Below are 23,802 nucleotides of genomic sequence, written 5' to 3' on the forward strand. Positions count from 1 at the left end.
TGGGGCCACAATCCCAGGGGTCCCACAGTTCTTAGAAAACACCCACAGACTAAGAACACAAACCACAAGGATTGGTCAGTCCAGGAAAGCAGAGATAATAAACCAATAGGTTTATTATCAGAAAATGGAACAGTGAACGGTGAAAAAACAGTGTAAATAGCAAAAAATAACAGGTAAATTAACAGGTATCAACATTAAACTACTGTAACTAGACACTTTCTTACTACCTGAGTAGTACCTGGGGAGTTCAGGAAAATAACGGACAACAGGTTTTGAACAGGGTCTCAGTGCAGAGATCTTTACTCTCCACACTTCCACTCTGAGACTGGGGGAATCCAGCACATTCTGGCTGGATTTTGTACTTCAGGGCCAATCACAGCCCAGAGCATTAGCACTGAGGGGTATTTGACCAATAGCAGTGCAGGTTACTTTCCCTCAGGGCTTAAGCTGAAAGGAAAACAGTCAATTCTGCAACTGCTTTAAAGCATTGTTGCCAGGGTTGCGGTCTTCCCGCAACACTGGGCGGGTTTTCTGCGAGCAGCTGCGGAAAATTTTCGGCGGCTGCGGGTTTGGCCTTTTTTCCTGTGGCTGCTGTGCGCTTTTTTCCGGGGCTTCTATTGGTCCAATAGAAGCTTTTCCAGGGCTTCTATTGGTCCAATTTGGCCCAACAGAAGCTCTCCCGGGGCTTCTATTGGTCCGATGTGGTCCAATAGAAGCTTTTCAGGGGCGTGGTTGACGTCAGGGGCGGGGTTAACAACATCAGGGGTGACGCCAGGGGGTGGGGTTAATGACGTGGGAGGCGGGGATGGTGACATGGAAGGCGGGGTTTGACTTTGGGCGTTTTTTGGGTGGGTTTAGGGCTGGGAAAATTTTTCCCATCTGGCAACCTTGCTTTAAAGCAGAGGACAGACACCAACTGCTGGCCAAACACACATCATAAAAATAGTAATACAAATCACTGGCATAACATTTTTTTTCAGTTTACTTTTGAAACTTATTTAATGTTCACTGCATTCTCAGTTCAATTGGATGTTGTGCTGGGGTTTCCATTTATTATATGGCTTATTATTATTATTATTTTTAGAATGGGCTTTTTCTCCAAGTTTTTGTTTCAGTGCAATTTTTTTCCCCCGATTGCTCTTTTTTTTTTGTTCTCAATGAATATTTTAATTTTCAGAATAAAACAACAACTTGAACAAATACACTTCAAAAAGAGAAAGGAGGTAATAAACATTTTTCACCAACTCTAAATGCTGAAAACCACAATGACAAAACCTCCCTTTTCACAACCCCAAATCCCTTCTATAACACCCTCAATTTCTCCCCCCATAGCAGAAAAATCATCACTCTCAAAGTGTCCAGTGTACTCTTCAAGACACTTTGAGTACACCACTCCCACCTCCCCAACCCTCCGTCTACTCCAGGCAACCAACCACCATACCTGAACATCCCCCCCTCAAATGCGAGCTAAATAATCCTGACGTCTTTCCCAATCGTGCTTATGCGGCTAAAAGCAAACCTTCTGCTGAGTGGTGAGGATTTCATCCAGAGCAATTGGCAGAGCCTCTGTTTTCAGTCCTCCATGGTAGGTGGCACAGTACTCTTCCAGTGAAAGGAGAGGAAATATTCTGCAGCAGCCAAGCCCCAGCACAGCAGCTTGCCCTCCCACCAAATACTATAATCATTATGCAAGCCAAAGAATTCGGAGGATAACAAATCAAGGAGGTCCGAAGAGCTGCCGAGAAAACCTGAACTACCCCTAACCACAAGGGAACTTATCAAGGCGCAATCCCACCAAATATGCAGAAAAGTGCCTGTTACAGTCTCACATCTCCAACATAAATCAGACACAGTAGGAAACATACGCTTCAAGCGGTCAGGCATATAATACCATCTGATAACTACCTTATAGGATTTCTCTTGCACCAGCACACAAACTGAGGCTTTCTGTACTTCTGCACAAATGGTCTCCCATTCTAGAGTACAGCAACTACATTGTAGGTCCTCTTCACAGCAGTGCATACATTTATACCTACCCCCTAACAAATTTATATATCACCGAAATGAGTCTAAGAGCCTTCCTCAAAAGTAGCCATAAGTTTTTCAGACACTCCGCCGTACCGGGATCTTCCCGTAGTCAGGCCTGCCCCAGCATGAAATGTTGGCGTTGCATATAAAGAAAAAAATTCCCTTTAGGTAGGTCGTGCAGGGTCCACAACATTTCAAAAGGTATAATGTGTCCCACTATCATAACATCTCAGAAACTAATCAAGCCAAACTGTTCCCACCTCACAAAAGCCCCGTTCCCCCTCCCTGTTCCAAATCACCACTGCCAGGGAAAAAGCTCGACCTACTTGACTTCACCGTCTATGCGCCTCTCCCCAAATCTCAAGCAGATGGTGTACAAAGGGGTTGGGAACCCTAGGAAAGGGGTCCCCCCTTCCCTCGGAGGTCCACAAGAGAGAGACTAGTGGGCGGGAGGGAAAATACAATTGCTCCAACAGCACCGAGGGCTTGGATTTCCCAAACTAGCACCATCTGATTGCTCTTTTTTTCCAGTAGCTGAAACCTATGATAAGATTGAACTCTTCCACTATGAATTTAAAGTGGTTGCGCTCTTCTTGTAACTGTTTTATATCTCCAGCACTGCATCCTTCCAACTGGGTTAAGTAGTAAAAGTAATTTTTGTGAATTTACTATTAGTAACTTTTGCTTCCCTAATTTTTTGGCTTCTTTATGTGAAAAAAATAACCCATTCAGAGACACTGCCCCTGAATTGCTGGTAGTAAATTTTAGAGACCAATATCATATGCTACATATACTGTCTTAGGAAGGACACTGTTCATGAGTAAAAACATGCATGAGAGAAACCTGCATGCAAAATCTATTTCATGAATATCCATTGGGGATATCCTGAAAACCTGGCTGGTTGGAGTCCTTCTAGACAGGTTTGGAAAACTACTGTTATATAGTCACTGAACTACCTGCCACTATGCAATTCAGGGCAGACATTGGGTCAGGACTTTCAAGCTAACAGCTCTGATTACAAGCTCAGAGTTATAATATTCTGCAACTGGAACTGTAAAAATCACACCTCTCACTTTAGGTAGCAAGTGTAGCTTTAGTTTCCTAGAAACAACCAGCAAGAGCTGTGCTGCATTACCTTCAGTAGGGGAAGACAGCTCCAAGGTGGAGTAAAAATTTCCTTCAAGTCCCTAAGAAGGTTATCAGTATTTCGCTCCCTCCCAATCTGTCCTTGTTTTAGACCTCTCTCTTGAACCATTGAAATAAATGCACAGGTGAGCAAGACAGCAAGTGCCAGGTGATAAGATGGAACACAAAAAAACAACTTTTTGGTCAAAAACAAGTTCAAGACATTAGTTGGGGGGGAGGGAGGAAGAAAAGTCAAGCCGATTTACATACTCAAACCAATGAACCATGCAGAGAGGAAAAAGAGAAAATCTCAAACAGTACAAAACTTGTCATACATAAGTACTACTAAGACTCAGTGCACAACACAAAAGCAGTTTCTCTCATCTGTATCCGATCTGTTTCTGAAGGCTAAACATTTGCTTTAAACGGGTACTTGAACACTTTTACTGTAGCTGTGCTTTGCCAACATTCAGAATACATAAACATGAGGATGTTGCCTTACAACAGGTCTTAAACCATCTTTTTGTAAAAAAAAAAAAACACCAACCAAACCATTTCTCTAGTGAGCTCAGTCATTCTTTATTCTACCAGTAGAAGCAAAATAATTCACAAAGATCCAACCTGTAGGATCTTCTAGTGATAAGGCAGGAAGTCCAGTTTCAAAGCTCATTCATCCTTTTATTTTGATCCATTGCTCAGGCACCCACTACATTGTTTTCTTGACAATGTTTGGTGCAATCTGGATCAAGAACACTTACTGACTTTACAGAGGTCAGTAATAGTCACTAGCAGCTGGGAATATGCTTGATTTTGTTGAGAATGTTTGCTTATGTACTTATGCTTATGTGCTCAATGTTATTTTTCATCTGGCTGGAACTGCTTGATCTTTGGGTTTTATGAGCTGTAGGAAAATTCCATTTATTGATTACACAGATTTCCCACCCCAACCCCCTTCTTATTCTCTACTGGCCACAATACAGCTTTTAAAATCAGGAATGTTAATGAGATTATCTAAATAATTGTTGAATCCATACTACAGAGCAACAAAAATAATTTTCTATAAACTGCTGTTATATACATATACACACACATACTGATGCCTGTCCAAGGAGAAGAAAACACACATATGAATGTACACACACGCAGCTGGTCTCCATTTTATTTATCTGAGGACAATATTTGGCAAGTATTTGGCAAAAGTTAAAGCATATAGGACCATATACAGTGGTGGAAATAAGTATTTGATCCCTTGCTGATTTTGTAAGTTTGCCCACTGACAAAGACATGAGCAGCCCATAATTGAAGGGTAGGTTATTGGTAACAGTGAGAGATAGCACATCACAAATTAAATCCGGAAAATCACATTGTGGAAAGTATATGAATTTATTTGCATTCTGCAGAGGGAAATAAGTATTTAATCCCTCTGGCAAACAAGACCTAATACTTGGTGGCAAAACCCTTGTTGGCAAGCACAGCGGTCAGACGTCTTCTGTAGTTGATGATGAGGTTTGCACACGTCAGGAGGAATTTTGGTCCACTCCTCTTTGCAGATCATCTCTAAATCATTAAGAGTTCTGGGCTGTCGCTTGGCAACTCGCAGCTTCAGCTCCCTCCATAAGTTTTCAATGGGATTAAGGTCTGGTGACTGGCTAGGCCACTCCATGACCCTAATGTGCTTCTTCCTGAGCCACTCCTTTGTTGCCTTGGCTGTATGTTTTGGGTCATTGTCGTGCTGGAAGACCCAGCCACGACCCATTTTTAAGGCCCTGGCGGAGGGAAGGAGGTTGTCACTCAGAATTGTACGGTACATGGCCCCATCCATTCTCCCATTGATGCGGTGAAGTAGTCCTGTGCCCTTAGCAGAGAAACACCCCCAAAACATAACATTTCCACCTCCATGCTTGACAGTGGGGACGGTGTTCTTTGGGTCATAAGCAGCATTTCTCTTCCTCCAAACACGGCGAGTTGAGTTCATGCCAAAGAGCTCAATTTTTGTCTCATCTGACCACAGCACCTTCTCCCAATCACTCTCGGCATCATCCAGGTGTTCACTGGCAAACTTCAGACGGGCCGTCACATGTGCCTTCCGGAGCAGGGGGACCTTGCGGGCACTGCAGGATTGCAATCCATTATGTCGTAATGTGTTACCAATGGTTTTCGTGGTGACAGTGGTCCCAGCTGCCTTGAGATCATTGACAAGTTCCCCCCTTGTAGTTGTAGGCTGATTTCTAACCTTCCTCATGATCAAGGATACCCCACGAGGTGAGATTTTGTGTGGAGCCCCAGATCTTTGTCGATTGACAGTCATTTTGTACTTCTTCCATTTTCTTACTATGGCACCAACAGTTGTCTCCTTCTCGCCCAGCGTCTTACTGATGGTTTTGTAGCCCATTCCAGCCTTGTGCAGGTGTATGATCTTGTCCCTGACATCCTTAGACAGCTCCTTGCTCTTGGCCATTTTGTAGAGGTTAGAGTCTGACTGATTCACTGAGTCTGTGGACAGGTGTCTTTCATACAGGTGACCATTGCCGACAGCTGTCTGTCATGCAGGTAACGAGTTGATTTGGAGCATCTACCTGGTCTGTAGGGGCCAGATCTCTTATTGGTTGGTGGGGGATCAAATACTTATTTCCCTCTGCAGAATGCAAATAAATTCATATACTTTCCACAATGTGATTTTCCGGATTTAATTTGTGATGTGCTTTCTCTCACTGTTACCAATAACCTACCCTTCAATTATGGGCTGCTCATGTCTTTGTCAGTGGGCAAACTTACAAAATCAGCAAGGGATCAAATACTTATTTCCACCACTGTATTCATATTTAATAAAGATGTATTTATGCAGTGATTAATTGACACATGGCTTATTATTCCAAGGTGGAATAATCAAAAGCACTGTTCACACTTCATTTGTTGCTTTCTGGAAAATAAACATTTTGGGAGAATAAAGAAATGATAGAGATATTTTATTGATATTTTGCATATTGATCCCCTCTCCCTGCCAAATCTTTCTAGAGTTTATTATATTTCTAAGTCAGTTTGACATTGTAATGAGGCAGGGGAAATTTGACTACTCTTCTGGACTCGTCTACCAAAGAGGCCTCTAATAGGGCTAATAGAGCTATCCTTGTGGCTACTTTCATACAGATTTCAGTAAGAGATTGGGTAATGCACTTATTTATTGCTGTAACTGTGCTCTGCTTTGCTTTTTATTTTATTACTAGTAAATCAGGCCCGTTTCTGACACAAATGAAATGGGCACTAGCAATGTTTTTGTCGGAGTGTGTATGTTTGAGAGTGTGTGAGAGAGAAAGAGTGAATGTGCAAGTGTGTGTTTGTGACAGAGAGAGAGAGTGAGACTGCTGTGTGCGAGTGTACCTGCTCTGTCCCCTGCCCCCCCCCCTCCAGCCACCCAGCGATTCTTCTCTACTACTACTACTACTATTTAGCATTTCTATAGCGCTACAAGGCATACGCAGCGCTGTACAAACATAGAAGAAAGACAGTCCCTGCTCAAAGAGCTTACAATCTAATAGACAAAAAATAAATAAAGTAAGCAAATCAAATCAATTAATGTGAACGGGAAGGAAGAGAGGAGGGGGTAGGTGGAGGCGAGTGGTTACAAGTGGTTACGAGTCAAAAGCAATGTCAAAGAGGTGGGTTTTCAGTCTAGATTTAAAGGTGGCCAAGGATGGGGCAAGACGTAGGGGCTCAGGAAGTTTATTCCAGGCGTAGGGTGCAGCGAGACAGAAGGCGCGAAGTCTGGAGTTGGCAGTAGTGGAGAAGGGAACAGATAAGAAGGATTTATCCATGGAGCGGAGTGCACGGGAAGGGGTGTAGGGAAGGACGAGTGTGGAGAGATACTGGGGAGCAGCAGAGTGAGTACATTTATAGGTTAGTAGAAGAAGTTTGAACAGGATGCGAAAACGGATAGGGAGCCAGTGAAGGGTCTTGAGGAGAGGGGTAGTATGAGTAAAGCGACCCTGGCGGAAGATGAGACGGGCAGCAGAGTTTTGAACTGACTGGAGAGGGGAGAGGTGACTAAGTGGGAGGCCAGCAAGAAACAGATTGCAGTAGTCTAAACGAGAGGTGACAAGGGTGTGGATGAGGGTTTTGGTAGAGTGCTCGGAAAGAAAGGGGCGGATTTTACGGATGTTGTAAAGAAAGAAACGACAGGTCTTGGCGGTCTGCTGGATATGAGCAGAGAAGGAGAGAGAAGAGTCAAAGATGACCCCAAGGTTTCGAGCTGAGGAGACAGGGAGAATGAGAGAGCCATCAACAGAAATAGAAAATGGGGGGAGCGGGGAGGTGGGTTTGGGGGGGAAAATGAGAAGCTCGGTTTTGGTCATATTTAATTTCAGGTGGCGTTGAGACATCCAGGCAGCAATGTCAGACAAGCACGCTGAAACTTTGGTTTGGATGCAAGGTGAGATATCAGGGGTAGAAAGGTAGATTTGGGAGTCATCAGCATAGAGGTGGTAGGAAAAGCCATGGGATGAGATTAATGAACCAAGGGAAGAAGTGTAGATAGAAAAGAGGAGGGGACCAAGAACAGAACCCTGGGGTACGCCGACAGGCAGAGGGATAGAAGTAGAAGAGGATCCACCAGAATGAACACTAAAGGTGCGGAGGGAGAGGTAGGAAGAGAACCAGGAAAGGACAGAGCCCTGGAATCCAAGTGAGGACAGGGTATCGAGAAGTATGCTGTGATCGACAGTGTCAAAAGCAGCGGAAAGATCAAGAAGAATGAGGATGGAATATTGACCTCTGGATTTAGCCAGTAATAGGTCATTGGAGACTTTAGTAAGCGCAGTTTCGGTTGAGTGGAGAGGGCGAAAACCAGATTGTAATGGGTCAAGAATAGCATGTGAGGAGAGAAAATCAAGGCAGCGGCGGTGAACAGCACGCTCAAGTAATTTGGAGAGAAAAGGAAGGAGGGAGATGGGTCGGTAATTAGAGGGACAAGTAGGGTCAAGTGAAGGCTTCTTAAGGAGAGGTGTGACCACAGCATGTTTAAAGGCAGCAGGGACAGTCACAGTGGAAAGTGAGAGGTTGAGAATGTGACAGATAAAAGGAATAAGAGTAGGAGAGATGGCATTAAGAAGGTGGGTGGGAATGGGATCAGAGGAACAGGTGGTACATTTTGAGGAAGAAAGGAGAAGTGCTCCCCCTCTAGCCACCCAGCGATTATCCTTTTTCCTTGGCCCCCCCCCCCCCGTATCCGCCCAGGCATGCTCTTCTCTCCCCTGCCCCCCCTCCCACCACCCAGCGACTGTCCTCTGTCCCTTGCTCCCCCTCCAGCCACCCAGCGATTCCCCTCCCTCCCCGGCCCTCCCCTCCAGCCACCCAGCGATTCTCCTCTCTCCCCTGGCCCAGCTGCAGCCACCCAGCGATTCTCCTCTGTCCCCTGCCCCCCTTCCAGGCACCCAGCGATTGTCCTCTCTCCCCTGCCCCCCCTCCAGCCACCCTGCGATTCTCCTCTCTCCCCTGCTCCCCCTGCAGCCACCCAGTGATTATCGTTTTTCCTTGGCCCCCCCTGTATCCACCCAGGGATGCTCTTCCCTGCCCCCCTCCCGCCACCCACCGAGTCTCTTCTGTCCCCTGCTCCCCCCTCCAGCCACCCAGTGATCCCCTCTCTCCCCGGCCCCCCCTCCAGCCACCCAGCGATTCTTGTCTCTCCCCTGCACCCCCTCCAGCCAGTTAGCCATTGTCCTCTCTCCCCTGCCCCCCCACCTCCAGCCACCCAGTGATTTTCCTTTTTCATCTGCCCCCCCCCACAGCCACCCAGCGATTCTCCATTTTCCCTTGCCCCCCCCTTCCAGCCACCCACAGATGCTCTTCTCTCCCCTGCCCCCCCTTCCAGCCACTAAGCGAATCTCCTGTCTCCCCTGCCCCTAAAGATACCGGCCAAATCTCTTCGTTGCCGTGCACAGCCCAGCATGCAGGTCCAGTGAACGCTAGATCAATTCGCTGCTCTGCGTCCGCCCTCCCACATCTGGTTGGTCAGCTTTTGTGTGTGACGTACCTGGAAGTAGGTACGTCACTTCATCAGATGGATGTATCCTTTCAGCGATCCCTTCACTCTCACTGTTCCACCCTCGACATTATCACGTTTTTATGCGAGGGCGGGGCAGAGAAAGATGTGACACCCTTACGAACTTACGAATCCTGAAGCCATGGAGTCATCTTCAGAACATTGGAGGTGCGTTTTATTATAGTAGATAAACTGGCCTGGCCAACGAGTGGTATATCAAGATGCTCATTAAACATATTCCAAGATAGATTCAGTAAATGGCGCTCCAAATTCAACAATGAAAAAATCTGCACTGAACGGTATTCTATAACAGGTGTTTCAGGATCGGCGCTCTTTATACAAGCGCACATAACACCAGGATTTGCACCCAACTTTGGACGCAAGATTTATTATCAACTGAAACCTGGTGTAAATCTTGGCATGTAAGTTAGGTATGGATCCCCGGTATCCAGTAACAGTAACATAGTAAATAGTAAATGACGGCAGAAAAAGACCTGCATGGTCCATCCAGTCTGCCCAACAAGACAAACTCATATGTGCTACTTTTTGTGTATACCCTACTTTGATTTGTACCTGTCCTCTTCAGGGCACAGACCGTATAAGTCTGTCCAGCACTATCCCCGCCTCCCAACCACCAGCCCCGCCTCCCACCACTGGCTCTGGCACAGACCGTATAAGTCTGCCCAGCACTATCCTCGCCTCCCACCACCGGCTGGCTCTGCCACCCAATCTCGGCTAAGCTCCTTAGGATCCATTCCTTCTGAATAGGATTCCTTTATGTTTATCCCACGCATGTTTGAATTCTGTTACCGTTTTCATTTCCACCACCTCCCGCGGGAGGGCATTCCAAGCATCCACTACTCTCTCCATGAAAAAATACTTCCTGACATTTTTCTTGAGTCTGCCCCCCTTCAATCTCATTTCATGTCCTCTTGTTCTAGTAACAGTATGCACTTCTTTAGTGAACGCCCCTGATCTGTACATGCTCCTCCCACGGCCAAACCCTCTTTTGAGTTGCTCGCTATAAGATTTGCGAATGGATCTTTATAGAAGCACTTAGCAAATCCAAATTGCTGTCAATTAACACCAATGGTTGTTAGCACCCAACTATTAATGCTACTTGGCAATTTTGCACACCATTTATTGAATTCCTCTATGCTTAAAAAAGAATTTCATAGATACAGTGCTTGTTTCTGGATGTTTCTCCTGCGAGTCATGAAGGAAGTAAGTTTATTATTTTAAAATATCCCAAGAAATATATGATAAAAGTTAGTGATCAAATTTATACATTTACAGAAACTTTCATTAAAATATTCTGATTAGTAGAGAACAGCCACTACTTAAACGATGACTATTTGCCATTGCTTTTTAAAATTTGATTTGTACAGCAAATTTTCTGAATTAAGAGGCATGTGCTGCACATTTGTTTTGTATTTACTGCTGAATTTTGTTTAGTTTCTCAGATCTCTTTGCTTCATTGTGGGCTTGTGTGGGATTCAATAGAAAATGTTTTATATCCTTTTCACTGTATTTTGGTGAGATTAATGTTCTGTAACATCATTTTCCTCAGATTTGTTTGATTTCCATTGGACATTGGTTCAAAGGTATTAATAAATATTAAAACTTAAAAGAAAAAAAAATGCTCCATAGGACATTTCTTTTCAACCTTAGAATTTATATGTACCTGTGACCTCACCACGTCTCTGTGAACTACATTACTAAGAACTATGCTTCTCATACAACTACGAAAGCTCCTTTCACAAGGGAATAAGAAACTTAAGACAATATTTGGTCCTATTACTCACAAAACCAAAAATGTGGAGCTCTGCTTACGATACAAAACTCTTACCTGCCATAGCTTCAGACCCAGAAAACTGCTACCAGATTAGGATAAGCCAAAAATAATTTATCTTCCTTCCCATCATCTGTCGCTCTCTCCTTATGCATTTGAAGTTCTTCTCTCAAGATAGAAGAAGGAGAGCAAGCTGCCAATACTAACGGCGGTTCATACATGTTAATTTAAGCAAGCACATCAGGGTTTAAAATTCAGTCCCTCAGCATGCAAAGCAGGTACACACCATATGGCTGCGTTCCTGATGGGGAAGGAATAAATGAAAACAGATTATGGTAAAAAAAGGAAAAAAAAATAAGGGGCTAGTCTGAAAACTTCCAGGTTGATCTGCTGCCTAAAATCTGGGCCCTGGCATATGATAGAAGAAATACCGATTAGCCATCGCGTGGGAAGAGGGAGAGGTGAAGCAGAGTGTGGCTTGCACCTGGGCCAAGAGGAAAAGTTTGTGACAGTGATGCTGGGGAAGTGCAGCAGCTGCCAGAGGCAGAAAGAAGAAAAACAACTGAAACAAGAAGAGTGGCCAGAAGGAAAGAACAAGTTACCTCCCCCTCCCCCCCCCCCAAAAAAAAACAAACCCAAAACAGCCCAAAAGAAAAAAGAAAAAAAAAAACCGAAACAAAATTAACCTGGCTTCTAAAAATTGTTTGCTGGAGTACAAGTTTTATAAATCTTTTTCCACCCCTTTCACTTCATGCACATCTTTAGCCCTGGGATATCAGTAGCACTTCTAGTGTCTGGTACAGCTGAGAACACAGGATTTCACACTACTGACACTAATTGGCTTGTTGGTTCACACAGATAAATACTTTGCAAATGTGAAGGAATAGAAAATTATTGTGGTAAATGTTTATAAAATGAATGTACAATGTTATTTAACTATGCATCTACTTCTTTTTTTGAGAGAGTAATACAAACACCAACTGAAAGGAGAAAAGCATCCTCAGAAAAAAGCAGGTGCAAATATATTATGCTGTTTGCTTCTTGGGGATAAATTGAATGCATTTCTAAAAGTGAAGCAAGATTCCCAATTCAATAAGGCATTTTATAAAACATGTATCAAACTGAAAATGTAAAATTAGTATATGTAAACCGCTTTAACTGTTTCTACAGAAAGGCAGTATATCAAGTGCAAAATAAACAAACATCAGCCATGCTCACCTTTCTTAGGCACGGTCCTGGAAGACGCACTGAAGAATTTTTTCACAGTGGTCACTTTCCGCGTCTTCTCATTTGTCTTTTTCTCTTCAAACTTTGAGAAGGTAAGCGATGGTTGTGTTCCTTGTGCCCCTTGACTGCTAGCATAAGCCTCCTCTTCTTCTCGTTGGAGACTACAACAAGAATATCCAGGAAAGTTTTCAGATTTTCCCCTCAACTATGAATTACGTTGATTTCAAATTTGCTATACCGCACTTAAACTAACCCATGTTATGGAGAGATAAGGAGACAAAGAAAAAGAAAATAAAAAATCATTTTAACATCATCCGTCCCCTGCTTTAGTGACTAAGGGCCATGTTTACTAAGGTGCGCTAGGAATATATGGGTGTCACTAGTGTTAGAACGACTACAGTGCGGCTTAGTAAACAGGGGCCTTAAAGAATGTAAGAATAGCCACAGTGGGGCAGACCGATGATCCATCTAGCCCAGTATGCTGCTTCCAGCAGTGGCCAATCCAGGAATCAAGCACCTGGCAGAATCCCAAATCGTAGCAAGATTCATGCTACAAATCTCAGGGACAGCAGTGGCTTCTCCCATTTCTCTCTCAATAGCAGACTATGGACTTTTCCTCCAGGAGCTTTTATAAAGCCCAGATACACTACCACAGTTACCACATCCTCTTGTAACGAGTTCCAAACCACGCAAAGTATGTATGTTTTAAGACCCACTTTAAATTTAGCAAAATTCATTTCATCTCTAAGATATTGAGCCTTATTCTATAAAAGGTTATGCTCCTACATTTACACTCCTAAATTAGGAGCACAATCTATTTTGGAGCACAGAGTATGCTCGTAATTTAGAAGCACTGACAATAACTAGACTTTACACGCAAAACTCGCTAAGCGTATTCTGTAATGCAGAGTGTCTAAACTCTAATGCGCAGATCCAAAATGGAGTGTAGTTATGGGCAGGAAAATGGGCGTTTCGTGGGCATTCCAAAATTTACACACACAGTTATAGGATATGTCCCTCTGCGCCTAAATCTATGCCATGTTTCCCTTGGTGTAAATGGATGCATGTAGTTCTAGGCGCTGGGACATCAACTAAGCATATTCTATATACTGTGCCTAAATCTAGGCACCACTCATAGAATATGCATAGGCGGAAATACATTCCACGAGGATTTTTCAGGTGCCATATATAGAATGTAGTCCTCTGTGTGCAAATATTAGGATTTTAAACTTAATTTGATAAGTCACCAGCAACCAGTGGCAACATGGTCAAATGTCTGTTAATAACTAACTTGTTTAACTTGCCAAGTTTTAAAAGTTTGCAGGCATCTAAGAGAGGACACAATGAGACCATTAAAAACAGAATTGCAATAAGTCTATTAATAAGTGCATGAACCAGGATCAGTAATGCTGCCTTAGCCAAAGAACGTCTAACAGCATGAACTGCAATTCCATCATATGATGAGAGTCACCTGCTAAGAAGGCTTTATAAAGTCCTTGGAATGTCACAACTTTCCATACTCAACAGGTTCCAATTTTTGAAATATAGATCTTCTTGAAATCCAAGTTAGTCAAAAGAAATATATAAAAGCTTTGTATTTTACTTTCAGAGACTAATATTTTTATAAGTTCCTCCAACTGAGAATTCACACATCCCCTCCCCCATCATAAGCATCAAAACCCAACAGTTGTTCACTAAGATATAACACATATATAGGCAACCTATCAAGGTGTGCTTCAAAATTCCTTTTAGTCAAGTATGTGCCACCAAATACAATGGGAGATATGAGAAATTTCTGTATCTTTTTGTCATGTTAGCCGACAAATTCAAAATCTAGAAACATCTACAAACAGAAGCCCTAATTATACATATGACTTCTGCTCTTAGATGCTACAAAAAGCAGAAATCTCAGCATAGCAAGGATTGACTGTAAGAAAGCCTTTGACATGGACTGACTATAAGAAAGCCATTTATAGTATTCCATATTCCCGATTAATAAATTGCCTTTAAATGTAAAAAATAAACTCAGAAACGAACAAATACATCAAGTTCACCATGAAAATATGGTAAACCACACTCTGCCTGTAAAATGCAGATAGTTTGTCATTCCTAACATCGAGATCCAGGGAGGTACGTTTTAGGGAGACCCTCTATTGCCACTTTGGTTTTGTATGACACATCTTCCACAGAATACAGAGCATATTCAAAAGCATGGGTTAATGAGACAAAGCCAACATGGATTTAGTGAAGGGAAATCTTGCCTCACCAATCTATTACATTTCTTTGAAGGAGTGAACAAACAGTGGATAAAAGTAAGCCAGTCGACATGAATTTGGAGAGTCATGGGATAGGAGGTAGTGTTCTATTGTGGATTAAAAACTGGTTAAAAGATAGAAAACGGAGAGTAGGTTTAAATGGTCAGTATTCTCAATGGAGAAGGGTAGATAGTGGGGTTCCCCAGGGGTCTGTGCTGGGACTGCTGCTTTTTAACATATTTATAAATGATCTAGAGATGGGAGTAACTGGTGAGGTAATTTAATTTTCTGATGACACAAAGTTATTCAAAATAGCAAGAGGATTGTGAAAAATTACAAGAGGACCTTTTAAGACTGGGCATCCAAGTGGCAGATGACATTTAATGTAAGCAAGTGCAAAGTGATGCATGTGGGAAAGAGGAACCTGAACTATAGCTATGTAATGCAAGGTTCCACATTAGGAGTCACTGACCAGGAAAGGGATCTAGATGTAATCGATGATACGTTGAAACCCTCTGCTCAGTGTGCAGCGGCAGCTAAGAAAACAAATAGAATGTTAGGTATTATTAGGAAAGGAATGGAAAATAAAAATAAGAACGTTATAATGCCTTTGTATCGCTCCATGGTGCAACTGCACCTCGAATATTGTGTTCAATTCTGGTTGCCGCATCTCAAAAAAGATACAGTGGAATTAGAAAAGGTGCAGAGAAGGGCGACGAAAAATGATAACGGGGATGGGACGACTTCCCTATAAGGAAAGGCTAAAGCGGCTAGGGCTCTTCAGCTTGGAGAAAAGGCGGCTGAGGGGAGATGTGATAGAGGCCTATACAATAATGAGTGGAGTTGAACGGGTAGATGTGAAGCGTCTGTTCACGCTTCCCAAAAATACTAGGACTAGGGGGCATACGATGAAGCAACAATGTAGTAAATTTAAAATGAATCGGAGAAAATGTTTCTTCACTCAACATGTAATTAAACTCTGGAATTCGTTGCCAGAGAATGTGGTAAAGGCGGTTAGCTTAACGGAGTTTTAAAAAGGTTTGGACGGCTTCCTAAAGGAAAAGTCCATAGACCATTATTAAATGGACTTGGGGAAAATCCACTATTTCTGGGATAAGCAATATAAAATGTTTTGTACATTTTTGGGATCTTGCCGGGTATTTGTGACCTGGATCGGCCACTGTTGGAAACAGGATGCTGGGCTCGATGGACCTTTGGTCTTTCCCAATATGGCAATACTTATGTACTTATGTAAGAAAATCCTTATAATCATCATTTATTACCCAATTTACTGGGTAACTAGAGAAATAAAGCCTGGAATTTGGACAAGGTTTGCAACTGCTATCACAGATTAGATCCATCTCTATTGAGGATTTTAAAAATTCCATAAAATCTTCTAACATGAAAAGTTATGAGCTTTTTTAGCCATGATTGCTGCTCAACACAGACATCTGAAAATGCAAAAGAAACGGCTGTTAATACAGTACTACTACAGGAAGGAAAGTTACTATTACCGTTCTGCAAGTTCCCTGTCCTCCTGAATCTGCTTTTGCCTGCCTTTCTGGTACTCCTCTCTCCAGCACTTGGAGCAAAAGCCCTGCCACGTTGGGTTACCATAGTAACCACATCCTTTCTTACACAGCAGATCTGACTGATCAACATGAATTCCTCTGCGTTCCGACTTCAAACTCATCTTATTTCTGGTGAAAGAGATAAAACGAGAGACAAGCTAATTAGTATTTGCTACAGAACAAACTTATGGATTTTCCAGGGGGAAAAAATTCATGTTAAAATAGCAGGCAACAACTATTAGTGGTTAAACAGCCAAAGTGTAGACTATTATTAAAAGGGATAAAAACCAACAGCAGAGGTAAAGGAAACATCAGAATAATATTAATAATAAATTTAAAAATACATTTCAAAATACCACTAAGCAGTGGTGTAAATACCTCCCAAGCACACCACACAGTGCAGGGTAGCCCAGTCGAAAAGGGACCCAACCATCCCTGAATTGCAGAAGCAGAATGCAGCAAACACTGAACTTCCTTCTAACAGTGCTGCCACCTTAACTACTACTTCAAATGAATTACTTGATCAGCCCAGCATCAGCAGCTGGGACCAAGTTTCATGTTAAGAGCCATACACTTTCAGTTGTTATGAGACTTAGCCCCACAACTACAATTGATTCATATACAAGAACTTCTCCCACTGCCAGGATTAATCAGGTAATTCATCTGAAGGTGATGATCAGAAGTGGCACAAGGCAGAAACATGTTTCTAAACACAAAAATTGTAGTAACTTCTGAAAGAATGCAAAAATGCATTTATGAATGAAACAGTTACAAGAAATTGATGCCTTGCAAAACATTTGTAACCTTTCAGTACCTTGAACTAGTACTGGCTTGTAGCCCTCCACTGAATTAACTGTTATGAGAATCTGTATCATAAGACATCCACCAACTTAATCAAGCCGGTCAGTGTTTTCCCAGTCCTTACTCCCACAAACCAATCCACCCCTCCAACTGAGAGCTCTTACCCTGAAAGCCCCAGTAAGCCATCAGCCCAACCACCCAGCTCCTATCTCCACCCCCACAAGTCACAGTAACACAGTAAATGATGTCAGATAAAGTCCTCCAGGGTCCATCCAGTCTGCCCAACAAGGTGACCAGAGTCATACCAGTAACTCTGTGCAGGCCCCAATCACCCATGCTTAAATACTGGATAAGTCTCCACCGTGCCAACCATATAGGCAGCCAAATACAATGGGAATGATATATGGTCCAAGGCTCCAACTACTGTTGACAGTACTCAACTTACCAGTCAAGATGTCTTCCCCCCCCCCCCCCCCCCCCCCCGAGCTGCACAGCACTCTCACTGGAGTTGCCAAAGTGTCACCTGTCTTTTGCCATTTGCAGGACACAGACCGTAAAAGTCTGTCCGGGACTGGCCTCTGTTTCCCCAATGCTGGAGATGCCGAAAATTCTTTCGGTCTTTTGCCATTTGAGGGACACAGACCGTAAATGTCTCTCCAGCATCGGCCTCAGTTCCTTGTGACCTTTGTGAAGTCACTTAACCCTCCATTGTCTCGGGTAAAAACTTAGATTGCAGGGAAATAACCAGAGTATCTGAAATGTAATTCGCCTTGAGCTGGACCCTAGAAGGGGTATTGAAATTGTCTGCCTCCACTGCATGCAAATTTCTCATGAATATTCATTGTGGATATCCCGAAAACCTAACTGGCTGGGATGCCTCCAGGATCAGGTTTGGAACCACTGAATTATGCAATAAAATTAAATCCATTACAAAAATAATACAATAAATAACACCCCAAGCCACAAGTAAAATACATAAGACTAAACTACTGGTCTTTTAATCCAAACCATAACCTGTCGGTTAATTCACGAATTCTTCCACAACCAACACTTTTAATTCTCCCCTTATAGCAGGTAATAAATCATAGGAAATAGTCCATAACAACTTTGCTCCTACACTCTCACTGGGTAATTGAATTTTCTTCCACATATTTGTATGAGAAGAGAACACAGGCCCAGTCCAAGCAGCAAGCCTGCCTGTTCATGCCCATCTCACCACACAGGGTGAAACCAATAGGATATCATGATGCGAGTTCAACTGTGCAAAAATAAATGCCATTTTGAGTGGTGGTGCCTATGGTTTCAAGGAATCTGTTACCAATAACCACTACATGACTATACTTTCACCTCAGCTGAAGGACTACCTATGATAGAGCTTCACAAACTGGGGTCAGTACCCCAAATGCACCTCCAAGGGGGAGGGGAGGGGGGGTCACACAATTTTATTTGGCCACAATCATGGGGTTACAGCCACAAAAATATTGGGAACCACTGAGCTATAGGTAATAAAAATGTGTGAAAAGTAGTTATCACCCATCCCTCTGTTATTTGTATTCTTTCCAACCCAACTGATTTGTTGGACAGAAATTATATAAAAGAGTTTGAGAATGTCCGTCCATCTGTCTGGGAAAACAATTTTATGAAAACATAATAGAACAGGACCAAATCTGGCATGGAGGATAAAACTAGGAAAACATATATAGGTAAAAAAAAAAATGTTTCCAAAGAAAAAGAGCCCCCCTCCCCACCCAAAAAAAAAGAATGGCCCAATGCATATTATTTACAGAAGAGGCAGTTTCGGCTGTTGCAACATACTGATACATTAAAACATGTCAGTTGGAGTCACGTGATGCTAGGCGAGGGGTAGGACGCCGCAAGACTGAGCTCTGAGGCCCCGCTGTAAGATCGCCCCCCTAGCAGCTTCAATCGGTGAAATCGATAGCTAAAAAAAGTCAGTAGACAAGCGGGACATCCCACATTAACGAACGGTGGAATTTAAAAGGCGAAATCCAACAATATGTCCTCCAAATCGGTGAGAAAAGACGGAGCACGAGGGAGAACGGGAGAAAATAAAATGGCGGATCCCGGCCCCTCGGGGGAAACAGTGAGCTCCGCTTGGGCCAATGAAATAGCAATGGAGGTATCGCAACTGCTGGAATCCTCCGTGGATCTGAAATTACAACGAATCTCGGAGAAACTCGATGTTATGGACGAGAAGCTAGAAGTTTTAAAAACTGACCTGACGGGATTCCAGCAGCGGCTATCGGAGCTGGAAGACAGGAGTACCCAGCAGGAGGGCCAACATAAAGAATGGCAGCAGAGGATCTCCCAGCTGGAGTCTAAAGTGGATGATCTAGAAAATAGATCACGCAGAAATAATATCAGGCTGGTGGGGATCCCAGAGACTGTAAGGGAAGTAGATCTGAGGGCCATGCTGGAAATCTGGTTGCCGAAAGCGCTTGAAGCGCAGGACTTGACGAATAATTTAAAAATTGAACGAGCGCACCGTTTGGGTCAGCTGAGACCTGAAGCGCAAAGACCCCGAGTGGTGATTTGCAAAGTATTAAACTACAATCATAAACAGGAGATTTTGAGGCTATGGCGTTCCCAGGGCACGGTGAACTACGAAAAGCACAAGGTGTTGTGCTTTCAAGATTTTTCGACTGCAGTGGCGGCACAGCGAAAACAATTTGTTGAAGCATGCACAGAACTCCACAACAGACGGATCCGGTTCGCACTGCTCTACCCGGCAAGATTAAGGGTCCAACATGAAGGCCGAACCCGTTTTTTTGAAACAGCAAAGGAAGCGCTGCAGTTTGCCAAGCAGATAAAAGAAGGCACGGAACAGTCTGGCGAGGATGAAAGGCACTGAAGGAAACAGTGGGAACTACTGCAAGAACGAGAGCAAAGAATTGTTAAAGTGTTGGGCCGAAAGGCAGAGGACTCTCAACGCAGTAGCGGGAGCAGAGCTTTGCGAGCGCAACTGCTGTGAAACACCTTGGACACTAAATTCCATGTGAGTTGGAGACATGTGGAGAGGCAAAAGTTAAATATGCATAAGAAGTAGATCTTAGAGACAAGGCCGAGACTTTAATTGAAGGTTAACTAGAAGGGAATGCCTCAATGTTTAAGGGAGGAGTGAGTTTTTCAAGATAAGGATGTTTAATTTGTATGTTGTTTGAAATGGGATGTCCTAATTAAGTAAACGAACAAGGAGAGTTGGGAAAATAAAGGGGCACAGGGGAGTGGGCCCTGATCACTTCGGTAAAGAGGAAGCTGTAGGGGGGAGGGGCAGGGCGGAAGCGTGACCGGTTCTTAGAGAACACAATGGATAGAGTACGGAAGAGGGGGAGGGAGGGGGGGAGTGAACAGTGGGCAGAGGAGAAGGGGATTGATATTTTGTTTTTGTTTTTTTTGGAACTCATAGAGTTTATGGAATTTTATTTAAATGTTTCATCATTGTTGGCTTCGCGCACGGGAGAGCGGCAGGGGAGGTTATTACGGATAACGAGAGGGGTACCTAAGGGCTGGGAGGTACGCTCTCTGCTCAACAAGAAAAGGCTGAGACTAGGGAAATGGTTAAAGTGGAGTGTTGGGGTCAGTTAAATTGTTATCTTGGAATGTAGGGGGAGTTTCCTCGCCCATAAAACGGAAAAAAATCTTGCAGGCTTTGCAGCGCAAGGCGGCTGACATTGTTTTTCTCCAGGAGACCCATTTAACGACGCAGGAACACGATAAATTTCAACAGGGTTGGGTAGGCGCGGCAGTGGGTGCACCCGCTCATAATAAAAAGGCGGGGGTACTGATTCTATTTCGTAAGGGGCTACCAATAACTATGAAAGCGGTCAAAAGGAGTGCAATGGGTAGATATGTCCTGATAGAGGCGGAGTTGGGGGGAATACCCTACGTTTTCTGTAACATATATGCACCGAACGTATATGAAAAAAACTTTTATAAAGAAATGGTAAATCTGTTGGCCCCATATCAGGCGGGTAATGTAGTGCTGGGAGGGGATTTTAACATGGTATACGACCCAGAGATGGATAAATCTAGCAAAGGGAGCTTAGGGCCACGGCACTATCAGAGGGGGCTACCATTCTTATGTTCTACATTGGAACTGGTGGACGCTTGGAGGGTGCTACATCCAGGATGTAAGGACTATACTCATTTATCTAGGGCACACTCTTCACTATCCAGAATAGATTACATACTAATCTCACATCCCCTTTTTGCTAAAACGGTGGAGGCAGAGATCGGCCCGAGTGAAATTTCGGACCATTCCCCCATATGGGTACGATTGGAATTGGGAGGGGACCGGAGTGGGTACAGAGGGTGGTCTTTTCCATTTGAATTGTACAAAGACGCGAAATTTCGAGAAATGTTGCAGAGCAAATGGAAAGACTATGAAAACAATAACAAAGAACACAAAAACCAACATGGGTTGTACTGGGAAACGGCAAAGGCAGTCCTGAGAGGAGAAATTATTAACTATAAGGCCTGGACACGGAAGCGAAGGGATAAAGAAATATTACGTTTAGAAAAAGAAGTCCGAACACACAGGCAGCAATATGGGGCTACACAAACAGAAGAACAGAAATTAGTCTACTTGACAACACAGAGAGATTTAAATGAACTCCTGCATGAGAGGGCTAAAAAATCCATAATGTATTACAAACATCAGTTGTTCCAATATGGGAACAAAGCAGGCACGTTGCTGAGTCGTTTGGCTAAGGGGAAAAAAGGGATGACCCGAATCTTACAGATAAAAAAACAAGATGGTACAGCAATCAGACGTGAAAAGGACATAGTAGAGAGTTTCAGCAGATACTACGCGGACCTGTATGGGGAGCCATCGGGGATAATACCAGATAGCGCACTGTTTTTGGAAAATATTGACCTGCCACAGATATCGAGGAAACAGGGGGAGTTTCTTGATGCCCCTATTGAGGAAGGGGAATTAATTTTGGCCTTGCAGCAGAGTGAAGTGCATAAAGCACCAGGACCAGATGGTTTCAGTATGGCTTTTTATAAGATTCTACAGGAACAGGTGACGCCATCTCTATTAAATTTATTTAACTATATGGCTAGCACTGCCACAATGCCAGAGACCCTTGGACTAGCAAAAATTATTGTTCTACCTAAGCCCGGTAGGGATCCAGGGGACATGGGATCCTATAGACCGATCTCCCTACTAAATTGCGATGTCAAACTATATGCAAAAATTTTGGCAAATAGATTGGCCCGAGTGTTGCCGGATTTGGTGGCCCCTCCGCAAGTTGGGTTTGTAAAGGGCAGGTCGGTGGTGGGCAATGTCAGAGCGCTTATTGCTTCCTTGGAGAAAGTGAGGGAACAACAAAGGCCTTCTCTGCTGGTAAGTTTTGACGCGGAGAAGGCCTTTGATCGGGTGGTATGGCCCTTTATGTTTAAAGTTTTGCAGAGAGTAGGCATCGGGGGATTCTTTAGGAACGCAGTGGAGGCTCTCTACTCAGACCCCCAAGCGTTCATGTGGATAAATGGGGTAGGGTCGCAACCGTTCTCGATAAGGAGGGGGGTGAGGCAGGGATGTCCTCTCTCCCCGCTACTATTTGTACTATCTTTAGACCCATTAATACGAGAAATTGAGTCCCACCCGGAGATAATGGGGGTTAGTTGGGGTACTGTGGGTTTTAAACTATCTGCATTTGCGGACGACTTATTAGTGCTTCTCACGGAACCCAAAAGATCATTGGGAGCCCTATTGGAACTGTTTCAAGAATATGGAGATTTTGCTGGCTTTAAAATAAATTACTCGAAGTCTCTGGCGCTGACAGATACAGAGAGTGTAAAGAGGGAGTGGGGGAATGATTTTCCGTTAAAGTGGGCCAGGGAGAGCCTCAAATACCTGGGAGTACAAGTGGCCATGAACACAAAGCTTATTTACACTCTCAACTTCACTAAGTTGTTGGATAAAATGAGGGGTCGGCTGAAGCAATGGGAGGCCTTGCCGCTGACGCTACATGGGAGGGTCCAGTTATTTCGCATGGTGGAGTTTCCCCGATGGCTCTACACATTACAGGTCTTGCCGCTGCGTTTAAAAAACAAAGATATTAAGCAGTTCTATAAGTACTTAAGACAGTTTCTATGGGGGGGGAAAAAAGCTAAAATGCCTTTGGATATAATGATAGGACCTTGGAAACTGGGAGGCATGGGGCTCCCAGATATCAAAAAATATAACCAGGCGTGTCTGTTGAGGCATCTGGGAGACTGGTTATTAAATAAACAAGACTTTACCCCATGGAGATTGGAACAGGTATACTTCCAGCCATTTCACCCGCATTACTTATTACACGAGGCTGAGAACAGGCTGCCCAATAAGTTTAAGGGAAGTTTGCTATTGGAACCAATGCGGGCGGTTTGGCGAGATCTCAATGGTTACTGGGGGATGGAGGGAGATATATCGGATATCCTGCCATTACAAGGTAATCCAAACTTTTCACCTGGGTCAGAGAACAGGGTGTTCCGAAGGTGGGCCTCACAGGGGATTACAAGGCTGGAACACGTATTAGGGACCAGAGGAGTTCTATTAAATTTGGGTGCTCTAGGGGTTGGATACACTACTAGTCACATATTTGCCCATCAGCAATTAGCTCATTATGTTAGATCCCTCAATATTGAAAAGCTGACTAGTGGGCATGGGAAGAAAATCAGGGAATTTTTCAAAACGGTTCCTGGGGAGAGGTGCACAGTATCGAAACTACATAAGGCTCTGTGGGTGGTGGGCCCACAGAAAAAAACAGAAGCACTTACCGCACGCTGGGCACGAGACATGCAGAAGCCCAGTTTAGTACTGGATTACAATAAATTGACATCTCGAATACCTGAGATATCGGTTAATGCGACATTACGGGAATGTCAATATCGAATTTTACACCGTGCATACATGACCAAACCACAGATATTTAAGATGGGAGGAGTGCCGGACCCACTATG

The 23,802-nt window shown here is 43.6% G+C and overlaps 1 protein-coding gene across 2 annotated transcripts in view; it reads right to left on the bottom strand.

Moving 5' to 3' along the window:
* Positions 1-23,802, bottom strand: part of RABGEF1 (RAB guanine nucleotide exchange factor 1) — a 99,722-nt gene that overhangs the window by 65,745 nt on the left and 10,175 nt on the right. For both annotated transcript variants that reach the window (XM_030185653.1, XM_030185654.1), the window contains 2 exons: positions 15,976-16,161; positions 12,198-12,367 (listed from right to left, as the gene is read on the bottom strand). In XM_030185653.1, coding sequence (XP_030041513.1) covers positions 12,198-12,367; positions 15,976-16,154 — 349 coding nt within the window. In that variant the 5' untranslated portion in view covers positions 16,155-16,161. The remainder of the gene's footprint in view (positions 1-12,197; positions 12,368-15,975; positions 16,162-23,802) is intronic.

Source organism: Microcaecilia unicolor, chromosome 13 (genome assembly GCF_901765095.1).
Source record: "Microcaecilia unicolor chromosome 13, aMicUni1.1, whole genome shotgun sequence".
Lineage (NCBI taxonomy): Eukaryota > Metazoa > Chordata > Amphibia > Gymnophiona > Siphonopidae > Microcaecilia > Microcaecilia unicolor.